Here is a 13250-nt window from a genome sequence, read left to right on the forward strand (position 1 = left end):
GTCAGTTCCATCACTTCCCTTTCTTTTTAGGAGAAGCGAAACATTTGTCGAACATAGCCCCCTAGAAGCCGGGTAAAGACGGTCGAAGTTTTTCTTTCTTTCTTTCCCCTCAGACACAGAACCGTTAGTTTACCTTTAACGGCAGTCGACGATCCTCGCGAGCCCATCAAGAGACGTCAAAAGTGCAACGTCACTGGCGCTTGGTTGGTTGGTTTCGCAGGTGTGATAAAAAACGCGCACAGAACGACGAGCTCCCTGTCGAGACACTTTTAGCGCTGTTTGATTAGCTTCGTCGCATCGTATAGTGTTAGTGGAAGTCCTTGTTTCCTGCAGCGCTTTTAGCATTCCTGCTATGTACCAGCGAAGTAACCATCTCTATATTCTACTCGGTAACTAAAGCTAAAGTTCCTAGATAAGAGCTTCCTACAAGTAGCGACATTCTTTAAACCGCCGACTGCGTGACGGTGCAGGTTTTAGGAAGCGAATGGCGGCGCACAACAGAAGAGTGAACTGTAGGACGCCATTTCGTTCCAGCGGAATGTGCTTTGTCATTCGTATTGGTTGTCGTTACTTGTAAAAATAAGTCTCAAGGGATTTTAACTAAACCGAGTATAGTGCTTTACGTTTTAGGGAGCCGTGAGACAGGCAAGAAACCAGGTAAGGTGTCCACCTTCATATTGCCGGCGGGTGTATGTGTTTCCTCGTAAAGCAAGTTTTTTTTTTTTGTTTTTGCTTTTAAGTTTAGAAAATGTGTTGGAAATTAAACCGATAAAGCAACTTTGTTCTTAATCTTCGGAAACTTAGTGTTAGTGAACTTATTTTACGTGTGCGCGCTTCACTCGAGCTATCTTATTTTATTAAAATATTGGAATACATACTGGCAAAAAAGAGGAATATTTGGTGTTTTTTTTATTTTGACTGCTGTACAATACATCGAGACGCTATGAACGAACCGACATGTGTGACGAGTCAATAAGTAAGTTGTTTATTCCACTCACATATTTTACGAGAGCGCGATTGCGATTATGGACTTGGTTCTTCGCCATTCTTTAGACGCGATATGCCTTCTATTAAACGGTACGCGCCAATGTGAATGACACTTGAAGCTCTCCGGTACGTAACCACGCGTCGACCACGGGGATATTACTCGAAAACTAGATGATTCCCGAAAACGAGGTATGACGAGCATTCCAATACCGAGGTGCTCAACGAGACTAGCACACTTGGAGTCCACCAACGCAACTTTCGTCGCACTCAAGTACCGCGCAACAAAACTCACGCTAGTGAAGTCCTGCACTTCCGCGGACCATGACTCGTAGAGTTCTTCTCTTCGTCGCATCTTTTGTCGGCAGAAAACCCGTTCTTTTTCTTGTCACACTTGGGAGTGCGCGCACTGCCGGCACCTTCGTCCAACACGAGCGAACTGAGCAACGGTTCGTCGTTGTCGTTGGACACGCCTTCTTCGGGGTCCGGCACAGTTCCGTTCGGAACGAACTTCCAGTCCGTCGTCTTTTTGTAGTACACGTCCGACTTGACGTCCGACGTGGCGGACCACGCGCACGGGTAGTGCTTCTTCGAGATCCAGTAATAGCTGCAAAGAGCCGCCAGGAGAAGCGCCAGGAACAGGACAGCTCCGACGATGCTGAGCACGAGAGCAATGTACTGCATCTGGACCGCTGGGCATCGGTGCCAGTTAGCGTGAAGCCAGGCGTCAGGCAGCTACGCTGACGGTGACGCTACGCTGCCCGTCTGGAACTTTGCTTCGAGCCGCTGGTGGCAATGTTGCCGTTGCCTTCATGGTCCCGTTGTTGCCGATGTCGGGTGCGCGCGGTGTGAAACGGTTTCCTCTTGGGAAAGAAACAGCGCGATTCTTCGGCGCCCAGAGACTCCTCGTCTGCGGAGTGGAAACAGGAAGGTGAGTACCGCTGTTTGAAGAACACAAAAGTTAATGTTTAGTTTTAAGGGGATTCCACGAACCGTTACGAACGGAAAATTGAAATGAAAAGAAAAAGCGCGGGCAGGAAGCAAGGGGAACAACAAAGTGGGTGACGCTTGAAGTTTCTGGGTTAGATAATTTTTATTGTTCCTTTTTTACTGGTTGATTTAAGTGGCTTTGCAGTGCATGAAAAGACCGTGAGGGAGTTCTATGAACATTTAATAACGCGTTAACTATTACGGTATTTATAGTTGTAGTGGAATTAGAAACATCGAATTACTTTCGCTTGTTGGTTATCAGCTCGGTATTTTTGAATAACCTTTATTTCTAATGTGAACTTGATTAGAGAATGTCGAGGTTGTGTCATGCAATTGTGTCACGCGAGCAATAAATGCACCGTAAGGGTCTATAAAATATACATATTGAGATAAAAACAGCGCAAACGTACAAGGAAGAATTAAAAAAACAGACAGGGGGATCGGTCGCCATGTGGCGACGCGGCTAGCGCAGACCTGCTCCGAGCACGTGGAGCGGAAGCTCGCGCTGCAGAATCCAGGAATCCTGGGTTCAATCCTCACCACTGCCCGTTTCGACCTGGATGAGCATCGTACCGGCGTGCAGTCAAGTAATCACTACTGCGTGATGCACGTTAAAGACCCCAGGCGGTTGTACCGCACTGGCTAAATTGCTCATCTACAGCTGGGAGACAAGTCGCCCGTTGAGGCAGATCAAGTTCAGACTGTGTAAACGTAGCCACACCCCAATTTTTATTAACAAGAAAAGACGGGACTGAGGGCAGTGTCCCGTATGTTTTTGTTCTTAGTCTTTGTCCAGTTCCGCTCTCTTTACCTCAAGATGTAATAAAAAAAAAAAGGAAAGCCGTTTACAAATCCCTGTAACGCTGAATTGGAGCGCAGCTCTTGAGGAAGAGTAGGGAAGGGTACTGAGGGGGGTCACGTCACCTGCGGTTAGTCACGTGACCTCGGGGGGGGGGGTCACGTGACCCCCCCCCCCCCCGGTTACGCCGACGCCGACGCCGCTCAGGCTGGAAACGGGCCCCTAAGAGCTGCGCTCTAAAAAAAAAAAGCCAGCTAGCCCTACAAATGTTTCTATAAGATTAGAACCCGTCATATACGATATCATATTTTGAAAAGTAGTGAATAGCGATGAAGTCAGACGAAGCGATCAAGTTGCCACATCTCGCTCTGCTGCGCAAGATTTTCCTTCTAGGATTTGGTTTCAACAACATCAATCAGGTTTCTTCAGGTGGGCGATTTTTGAACAATGAAGTATCTTGTAATATAGGTTATTTGTATTCATAATTTGCCGTAATAATGTCTTATGCCAAAACGTTAATGAAACAATTTCCTATATTAAATTTCGCTTAAGGATGCAACTTGATATCCACTTTTTTTTTCACTCAACGAAAACATTTTTGATTTTGCTTTTTAATATTTGAAATCAGCATCTGTCACATAGTTCACTTGTGCGCACAATACCTCTTGGTAAGGGCAATGCCATATGTGCAGTTTTCAAAAGAAAATGTCACTCTTATGGAACCTTTGGTGGCATTTTGAAACCTTCGATTTTGCTTCATCACATCGTTGCAGCACCCGGTGCTACAGAGGACGTCTACTCTAAAAACACTCCAGAAGAGGAGAATATATTCATAGTGAGTCACCGTTGACTGTAGATACGTCGTAAATATTTTTCTTTGTCTTTGAATAAACTGCAGACAAAGTTAATCTGGAAACTTGAGTGCCAGTCCACAAGCATTGCAAGTGTCTACAGGCTGCGGCTTTCTTTCTTTTTTTTTTTTTTTCAGCTTCTTGAGTAAATATTTGATCGGTAGCATTCAGGGCAGTAATCCTACTTAGTGCCTCGACGAGAGCTCCAGCGAGTCTGCCGTGAATGTCCTTGGCGCTGTTTTTCTTGCTTTTCAATTAGAAGATCCGGGCGGGCGGCCTTCGACGCCAAGGTAGACGCGAACATGGCGTCTGACCCTTTTTTGGTACAAGCTTCGCGAGCCGAGGAAGGTGATTTGGCTTCAGCTACTTTCAACTAATCGCTTAATCGAGCACGCTACGGCGTGATTAAGAGTGTCGGTGTGTGACCTTCAATTTCTTTTATATTGACCCAAATGTAAAAGTGACGATTGCGTAATTTATCGGAAATTCTGAGCACCGATTCTTATGCCGAAGTTTAAATGACAACAAAAAAAGTAACAAAATGTGTCTGGAAAACAAATTAATAAGAAATGTCTGAATCAGGCCGGAAAAAAAGCTTATCTTCTTCGGTTTACATAAGCCATACGCCTTTTCTTTTTTCTTTTTTTAATACACCAACAAGGCGTTGTTGAAAATTAAGTGAAACAGCCGCATGCACAATGACCTATATCGATAAAAAAAAAAGACTGTTTTCAAGCAGGGATAAAAGGAAAGTGACATGCAGAACGAAGGCAAGACAAGCCTACATGTCGCCTTCCTTATATTCATGTAACTTACCAGCGCTCTCCCTTTCGTCGATGTTTTCAACTCTTACTCTCTAACTAATAAATAGTTGTTAGGTTATGACTTCGTAACGAGAGGGGAAGGGGGGAGAGGGGGAATGGGGCGTGAGTTGAAAATATATTTCATTTTTATTGCGTGACTAAACTAAGCCGCGAATTTTAACTAAGCTCACAGGCTACCGGAGAGAGAAAGAAAGAGAACAGAAAACGACTCAGACAACTTGACAGACTTCTCTTGCAAGGGTTCTTTGAAACGTAAATATCCAGAGAGTGCTTTTTAAAAATAAAAAAAAAACTCAATACTGCCATCTTTGTTGGGAACTTCGTTTCACGCCTGTCATCTCTGTTTACAAATCGTACTGCTATTTCGTAGTGATTGCTTAAGAATGGTTGATTCAAGAAAGCAGCTTGTATTATGACTTGCGCGGAAAATTATTATACTCTAGACCAGTTGCTATCAAATGGGGGTCCGCGAAGCCCTACGTCATCAGTCAAGCTCGGCAATGAAGGTTGTCTTTTTTCAAATTGAGAAAAAATGTTCCAATATTCGGGTGAGTTTTCTCGTGTGTATGTCAATGAGAGAAGTCAAGTTCACACTAGCCCTTAGCTATATTCATTGATTAAATCATTATCAAAATTATCGTGTACCTCTCCCTTTTTCCTCACCATGAACAGGGTCCTCCGTCATATTTTCTGATCCAGAAGGGGTCCGCGAAGCATCGATGGTTAAGAACCACTGATTTAGACATATCTGCAAATATTCGCTGGAGAAGCTTTCACAATCATCTACCGTAGATTTCCGGCTTCGATAAGCCAGATGTCTTTCTTCACCACTTGGCACCTACTACACCGACGATGAGTATTTATATCTCTACTATTTCTATGACTTCGGTGGTGCACCGTGCGTATTAATTTCACATTGATCCGATACAGGATTGATACAGGAGGCGAAATGCAGTGCTTGCCTAGAGCGGGAAATATTATCGAATGACTACTTTAAAAACACGTTACCAACGCGAGCTGAACTGCGACGTGCATATTTAATTACCTACAGCAAACGAAGGTGTTAACAAAAATATAAATTATTTGACTCACCCGCTGCTCACTCAAGAGATCAATAGCAAAACGTAAACAGGAGCTGATTTACCAGAAATACCCAAAATATTTATCCGAGGGCGCTTGTTTCACCCGAAATACACGGGGACGAAATACACCAAGAAATGTACGAATAAATACCCGAGGAAGTTTGTTTCAGCTGGTCCCAATAAAACGACGTCCAGCAGAACAAATCCTGAGGGCGGCCTCTTTCAAGTTCCCAAGTCTACTAATGAGTTACTAATTAAGTAGACCTCACTATGAACGCACACAATAATTCCTAACTGCGCCGCTTTCTAACTCAGGGTGTTGAACGCAAGACGGTCGAGACAAATGAACGACGGTACTCTTACCTCCTCCAAAATCACAACCGGCGGACTGATTCACACTGCTGGCGCGCTGACATCCGAGGCACCACTGCGATGAATCCGCTCTGCGCACGCACGCACGTTCTGCCCTTGCACGGAGGCCGCGGCCGACTGAAGCGGCTCAGGACTGGAAAGAGCGCTGTGGGGAAACCAAGGCAACGACGGGGCTCTCGAGTTTCCTCGTGTTTCGGGTCTTTTTCCGTCTTTGAGGGAGGGCACTCGCCTCCCTGCATTGCTGCGCTTCACATACGGGAACGAGGCGCCGATGCGTTCATTACGTGATTGGAGTGTGCAACCATAGATGTCATTGCCACTTATTGTCTGTCTTATGAATTCCATCGGCGAGGAAGCGCTTGCCCATTTCTTAGCCACCTGACTCCTGAGCCCTGCTGACACAAAGTGTGTGTTTTTAGCCGTTATATTATTGGTGCTTATGCTTGTTTCCGATCATGCATTACTGAATTGAAGCTTATGCTAGAGGAACTTACGCTGACATGGGTTAGAGGAACTTAAGCTAACACGAACACCAATCTCAACAGCAGTGAAATATGGCAGTGCGGATGACGATTATGATAACGGATTTAGCCCAACATGAAAATGTTGATTTATTCTTATCTGAAGTAAATCTTTGGTATAGCGTGCACGGAAGTTTGTTTTAATACGCAATGAAAGCAAACTCGTTTGCTTTCATTGCGTTCCTGGACCGAGGCTATTTTCTCAGTTGCAGACTGTTTCGTCTTATTTCTTTCTGTGCGTCTTATTTTTTAGCGATGAGCAGCCAAAATTGGACACTGGCTTGCCGGTCACGCAATGTTGCGATGGTAAGGGGATTATCCGGCGAAGGTGTTAGAAAAACCCTATATATATAGAGAGAAAGAGAGATATTTTTTTTGTGCTGTTCATTTTATCGTTGATGCGCAATAACCACGGCGCACGTTCAGAATGGGCTCTATTTAGTTTCAATTTAGTATAACCAGTAGAATATTTTATTTTGCTACTGAAGGCGAGTTTCCAAAACATATGCCTATGATGTTTGATTATTGAAATTAGGACTAAGCAAACACATAAAAAAATGTAAATTACAGCAGAAACATCGAAATCTTAGTAATTATTTCATTTTGTACAGTCTTTCTCTGCACCAGCCAGGAATAAACAGCAAGCTATATTTGGTCAACTTTTCTGTATAAGTTCGGAAACAAGTAAAAACGCGTCTTTTGAATTAATTTCGCTAATTTTAACGGTCTTACTCATGTTAACACGTTATAAAACACAGCCTGGAACGTACTTGATTTCTTTTTCTCAAACTGTGGTATTGATGATCTAAATGCAGTAAGCGATAAGCTTGTTCGTGCTGATGCTTTTCACCTGTAATTTTTTGTGTCGTTTTCATTCCTAAAAGGAATGCGTGCTCGGGAAAGTTATACCCGTTACTCCTATATTACTGGTGACTACCTGGGCTTGTATAAATATTTCCAGCTTGCGATGGGTCGATGGTTCTAAATAACAACTTTGTTGATACTGCCACTGAAAACTTAACTTTGATAGTCAAAAAAGGTGTTGATATTTTCATACCTCAGCGTGTTATTGAGTTCTCGAGATACCCGATATGGTTTTCAAAGGAATTGCGTTATTATAGACGCAAAGAGGCGCAGTTTCACTGATATTTTAAATCGATAGTTGCGAATTCATGGTACGCAAAGTTTAAAATTTATAGAACACTCGTGATACAATTGTATGCTCACGAAAAAACGTGCTCACCAACTACAAGTAGAAAATAGTTTGATCCGGAGACTAGACGAGTCCTGTGAATGTTACTCAACAGATATTTTTCGAGTCACTTCCTCGTCCGATACTTTTGATCTGGACTCTCTGAATATCCCGAGTTTAGATACAGTTTAAATTTTGGAGGCGATAAAGAAATGAAAACCAAAATTGTCGGCGCGCTTTGACCGCTTGCCAAGTTTCATCGTGAAGGGCTGTGCCGAAATATTTTCGCCGGTTCTTGAACACATTTTTACTCTTTCTCTGCGGCTGGATGCCTTCCCGTCTTCTTGGAAAATGTCGGCCGCAGTGATTGTGAACAAAAGTTGGGGAGCTTGTGCGCTCGACAACTATAGGCCAGTTTCGATTCTATGTTCCCTTTCTAAGGTTTCCTAAATTTTTATTCATACCCGTCTGTCTCACTACTTCCGACAGGAGATAAATACACACCAGCATGGTTTCCTTAAAGGTTGTTCTGTGGAAACTAAACTTTGTTCTTTTCTTCATTACTCTGTGCCATTCGTTCGCACCCAAGGTCAACTCGACACAGTTGGTTTTAACATGTCTAAGGCTTTCGACAGGGTAAACGGTAAGCCCCTCCCACACAAAACTTTCTTTGTATGGTGTTTTCTCTATGCTTATGAGATGATTTCAGTCTTATCTAACAAATCGCAAAAACAGTGTGCGAGTTTTAAACAGCTTCTCAGGAATTTTTGTTCCATCGTCCGGTGTCTTCTAGGGATCTAATTTGTGATCACTATTGTATAATATTTTTATTTGTGATATTGAAGTATGCATACAAATAATAAGTTGTTATTCGCTGCTGATTTGAAACTGTCGTTACACGTCGGGTTACTCGCTGACTGCATATTTACAAGATGATGTGTCACGGGTGCATGAGTGGTGCTTATCTAATAATCAATCCTAATAAAACCGTGGTGTTATCAATGAATACAGCACTGAAACCAATTTTTAACGACTACGTTCTCGGTACCTCTCCCACTTCACGCGTCGCCATGGTTTCTGACCTTGGTGTTTGTTTTGATAGCCATCTTTCTTCTTTATTTTTTTATGTGTCCCGCATTGTTAGCTCTGCTTCTAAAAGTTTGACCATGATTTACCGTTTGACGCAGGAATTTACAAATTTCTTGTGTATTATTCGTCTTTTTTGTAGCCTCATTCGTTCCAGTATTGAGTTCGCGAATATTGTTTGGAACTATCTTACATTTCCCGAATCAGAACAAATTGAACATGTTCAGAAGAGGCTCATTTGTACGATTTATGATCAGTATTTCTATAGAAAGTTTTTTTTTTATTATGCCTAAATTCTTAGAAAATCTCAGCTTACAATCTTTATCAAAGAGAAGAGTCGTGCGAGTCGTATTGCTTCTTAATAGAATGATTCACGGTCAACTTGATTGCGGTATGTTATGTTCCGTGAATTTCCAGGAACCTATCCGTGTTAGTAGACATGCCTGTCTATTTTATCATATTTACCAGGACAAGATATGTCCCATTACTCGCATGCTACTTACATTGAATGACGTATCCACTAACTCTGTGGATATCTGTGCTAATTACAAACATTTTAGGCATGAAGTTCAGCATGTTTTTAAACCATTTCTATGAGATTGTATGCGTGGATATATGCATGTTGACATGATTGTATAGCTATCTGTGAGCGTGTTGTATTTTGTACTTAGGTGTCTGACACGAAGACTTCGGTCGTTTTGAGGCACGAAGAACAAAAGAAAAAAAAAAAAAAACCTTCGTTTCAGCTTAAGTCAAGACGCGGCCAACACTACGAGGTAGCTACGAGGAAATTGAATTAATCAGGCAGCTTCAGAAACGCAAGCACTAGGTATTTTTTGTTTATGATTGGTTCAGCGATGATGGCCCAGGCACAGAGCCATTGCAAACACCATGATGGTGAGCTTTCACACTTTCTGATTGGCCCCTTTAGCTCGTAACATCGGTTGCGTCTGAACGTAAGGTAAAACGATCTATAGATAGCACAGACATGCATGGACACGTTACGTAGAGCATACCACGTGTAAATGCAGTAAGTCTGTTTATCACAAACCGCAGGGATGCTCTATCAACAGATGTCGGGCAATCTGAAATGAAAACATGTTTCGATTCTTTTTTATCAAATGACAAGTGAAGCGAAAAGCGACGGAAGACTGAGCAGTCGCTTTACAGTAAAACTTATTTTGGTTCGCGTAAAAAATAAAATAAAAGAAACGTGCTTCAGAGTTAACGAGGCCCCTAGTGCAAGCGGCGGTTTGCGTTGCAGCTGGTTCATCGGAAGACCGTTTTTTTAACATATGCGCACATGCGCTGGGGGTATTTGCACACGTTGCTGAGATCCGGTCGTATTCCGTTCAGTTTCGCACCCGATGTTTCGAGCAGCGTTCCAGTTTTCTACTTGATACGTCAGTGCAGTCGAGTCTCTGCTCCTCGCCATCGACGTCGCTCCTCCAGTCTGAAACCGAACCAAATTGTGTCGTAAGGCTGGGCGACCCTCCGAACTGCTTAAGATCACCTTCGTGCAGAAAGTATAAACATATTTTCTAAGATGAGCGTGACGCTGAAAGCCCACCGAGCAGGTAAGGAATGACGCTTCGCACGCAACGTGTGTTAATGTGTTCTCATATTAATTCCTTTCGATTTGCGGTATCTTTTCTAGGAATGGAGTTTCCTTCGTTGGCGCCCGGAAAACTTCGAGTGTACATCACGAGATTCTGCCCCTTCAGTCATAGGACGCTCCTAATGCTGCGTGCTAAGAACTTAGCGTAAGTCGATTTTTAAAGTAGAGAGTAATAGATCGTTCCCCTAACTTCAACAACGAAAGCCCCGATGCTCCACCTACGCCGTTGTGCATGCATCGTATCGTTATCAAGTATCGTTAGGGAGTTTTAGGGAACCGATTATTGCAGATCCGATACGGTGCGATGGGCCCCTCCGGTACCAACTGCGCATGCGCATGTGCGACTCTTCTTTAGTAGCACATGCGCAGTTCGTATCGGAGGGCCCATTGTACCGTATCTGATGTGCAGAAATCGGTTCCCTAAAACTCCCTGTTATCGGAGGTACCGGAACGATCTACTACAACTCTTTATTATTGTAGCCCCATCCGTTTCTTCACGAAGCTCATCAAAGGTTATTTCACCGTGTCGCGTTTACGAAGCATCGCCTGTGCGGGAGGTGAACTATCCCAAGACGACAGTATGTAGCAGTTTCGCTGAAAGAGAGCAAAAGATGATACCGCCTTCCAAGCAAAAATGATTAAAAGGTGTCGTGCACCGCGACAGGTTAAAACACGTAAAAATGCTCAACCCTACCTACTTACGTGTAAGTACTTTCTGAAAACTCCGAATGGAAATATCTCTTTCTATTAATTTTTGTATTGAATGATTTTTTCGTTCAGATCAGATAAGGAGGTTGTAACAATTACTCAAATAAATTTAAAAAGAAACTGAAAAGAAACAATGCTTCGAATTTTTATTATAATTTTGAGGACCAACTTAAGTTGACAGACTTAAGTAATAAAAAACACATAAAAAATGACAGGTGAGAAGGATATTTTTTTTAACTGTTAGTGTTTGTAATTTCGAACAGGTGAAATTAATATAAATTTACACATTTCAGAAGTCAATATTGAGTAGGGAATGCATCTAAAGGATTTCAGGTGTTTTCACATTTTTTATGTATTTTAAGTTCACGTCTCCAAGAATTCTAGTCAACCAAGTGAAGCCAGTTCAACTTCCTCGACAGAGCGATGTCAAAAAACAAGACCGAGGCGACTGAGCGGCTGAGCCTGACCCTCCCAAAATGCAGTGCACAGGGCTTTTTTTCTATATGCACAAACACGTGGTCATGACGCCGCGCCGTGGTGATGGTGCTACTATAAGGAGTATTCACTGGGCGCCATATTTGTGGGTGATGTCTAGAGCGCATGCTCTGAACGAGCCCACTTTAATAGGCTGCTAAGACCGGTAATCTTGAGGGTGCGGAATGCACGTTAGAAAAGAACTGTGGAAGCTCGCCATCAGCCCGCGCTCAGCAGTCGTTCACACAGCTATGGGCGCCAGTGAATACTTCCTATTGTCAGGCCGCATGTACGGGTTCCCCAAACTCACGCAAACCTGGCTCCTGCGCACGCGCAGTAAACGCTATAAAAAAACAAAAGGGGGAGGGGAGAGGGGGGGGGGGGGTATCAACTTTTTGTTCTCACAAGGCAGCTGCGTGTGTGCTCTCTTTTCTCGTATGTTTACTTTTATGAACCTTTCTTTTATATCAGGCACGAAGTGGTAAACGTTGATCTCAACAACAAGCCAGAATGGCTTTTCAAGCTGAACCCCGCCGGCACAGTTCCAATCCTTCAGCAAGATGACAAGATCCTCTACGATTCCACGGTTGTGCCTGAGTACGTCGATGAAGCCTATGGTCAGGAGAAGCTAATACCCACCGACCCCTATCTCAAGGCGAAGGAAAAACTTTTTATTGATGCTGCTACCACGGTAAGGGATATTCAACTTCTATCTTACGTTTACATGTATTCGGCTCGGCAGGATGTGCCGATACTATGTTTGCAACTTCTCTGATTTTGCAAGCGGTTAGGAAATTTGAAATGCTAGGGGAGGTGGCCGGTGTTAGGCACTCCACCGTTGTCAACATAGCGAGTTCCGCGTTTGCTGAAGGGCTTCATACCTGAAGCCAAGATATTTTTGTTTGTAGTTATGAGCCTTGATTTAGACAACTGTATAAAAAAAAAAAATTGCAGCTTTATCGTTTCCAGCGAATTTGTGGTTGTTAAGAAAATATTTGGTTTTATTAGGAAGGAAGCGTCCAACGTAACATTCAACGAGAAACAATACGTTTATATGAGACGACAAAGCCTCCGAACAGCCTAGTCGCGGTTTTGTGACTCTGAGCTTATTTTTCGTAAATTGGCCAATTTCATATAATTTTAATGGGCATTCCAGCCGTAAGCATTGTTTATTAAACTTGGCAACTTCACCTGCGACTCTGAACACCAAGAAACAGACGTTGATGGCCGGTAAATTGCCATTACCGTCGCAACCCGATGCCATTCCATTCTTAAAGCCACCCGCCACCATCGAACAAATACCTTCCCAAAAACAAGGTAAATCACCTTCACTAAATGAAACTGCACCCTCCCAAGGGCTGGCACCGACGCACCCACCTACCACTCACCGGAAGCCGTCCTTCCCATCAAACGGCAGCACGTTGAAGGCGCACGCAGACTCGACCGGAAGACGTGGGATTCTCCTTCGGAAGGGGCGACATTGACTTACTCATTAGAGAGAGGTATGGACGATGACGATGATGACGCGGGTTTCACCATCGTCTTTTGTAAGAAAAACCGACTCAGCAGGTATCCCAAAACTCTTTCATCCGACGTCCAAGGAGAATTCCTTCTGGAAGATGAACCCCATGTCCTGGCAAAATAAATATTGCGCATTGCACAGGAGAAGATTTTATCACACAGAATCGCCAAGGGTGGCAGCCTATCGGTCAGTGTAGCGTCCCCTCCCGCGGCAAATGAGCTGCTTGC

General features: G+C 43.5%; 3 protein-coding genes across 3 annotated transcripts in view; 2 read left to right on the top strand and 1 right to left on the bottom strand.

Moving 5' to 3' along the window:
• The window catches only part of LOC8040254 (solute carrier organic anion transporter family member 5A1), a 667105-nt gene that overhangs the window by 333932 nt on the left and 319923 nt on the right, over positions 1-13250 (top strand). The gene's annotated exons all lie outside the window — the stretch shown is intronic.
• LOC8051543 lies at positions 1002-5961 on the bottom strand. Its single transcript, XM_042291984.1, has 2 exons — positions 5894-5961; positions 1002-1894 (listed from the first exon to the last, which is right to left on the bottom strand). The coding sequence occupies exon 2, from the start codon at positions 1666-1668 to the stop codon at positions 1276-1278; it is 393 nt and encodes a 130-aa protein (XP_042147918.1). The 5' UTR covers positions 1669-1894; positions 5894-5961; the 3' UTR covers positions 1002-1275.
• The window catches only part of LOC8051547 (glutathione S-transferase omega-1-like), a 29226-nt gene continuing 26235 nt past the window's right edge, over positions 10260-13250 (top strand). The window contains exons 1-3 of the mRNA XM_002435619.5: positions 10260-10278; positions 10359-10464; positions 11973-12192. Of these exons, the coding sequence (XP_002435664.4) occupies positions 10361-10464; positions 11973-12192 (324 nt within the window). The 5' untranslated portion in view covers positions 10260-10278; positions 10359-10360. The remainder of the gene's footprint in view (positions 10279-10358; positions 10465-11972; positions 12193-13250) is intronic.

Source organism: Ixodes scapularis, unplaced genomic scaffold (assembly GCF_016920785.2).
Source record: "Ixodes scapularis isolate PalLabHiFi unplaced genomic scaffold, ASM1692078v2 PGA_scaffold2__306_contigs__length_199485367, whole genome shotgun sequence".
Classification (NCBI taxonomy): Eukaryota; Metazoa; Arthropoda; class Arachnida; order Ixodida; family Ixodidae; genus Ixodes; species Ixodes scapularis.

Bases quoted from the DNA above. Each gene is read 5' to 3' on its own strand.
- LOC8051543 (XM_042291984.1), bottom strand. From the start codon at position 1,668: ATGCAGTACATTGCTCTCGTGCTCAGCATCGTCGGAGCTGTCCTGTTC.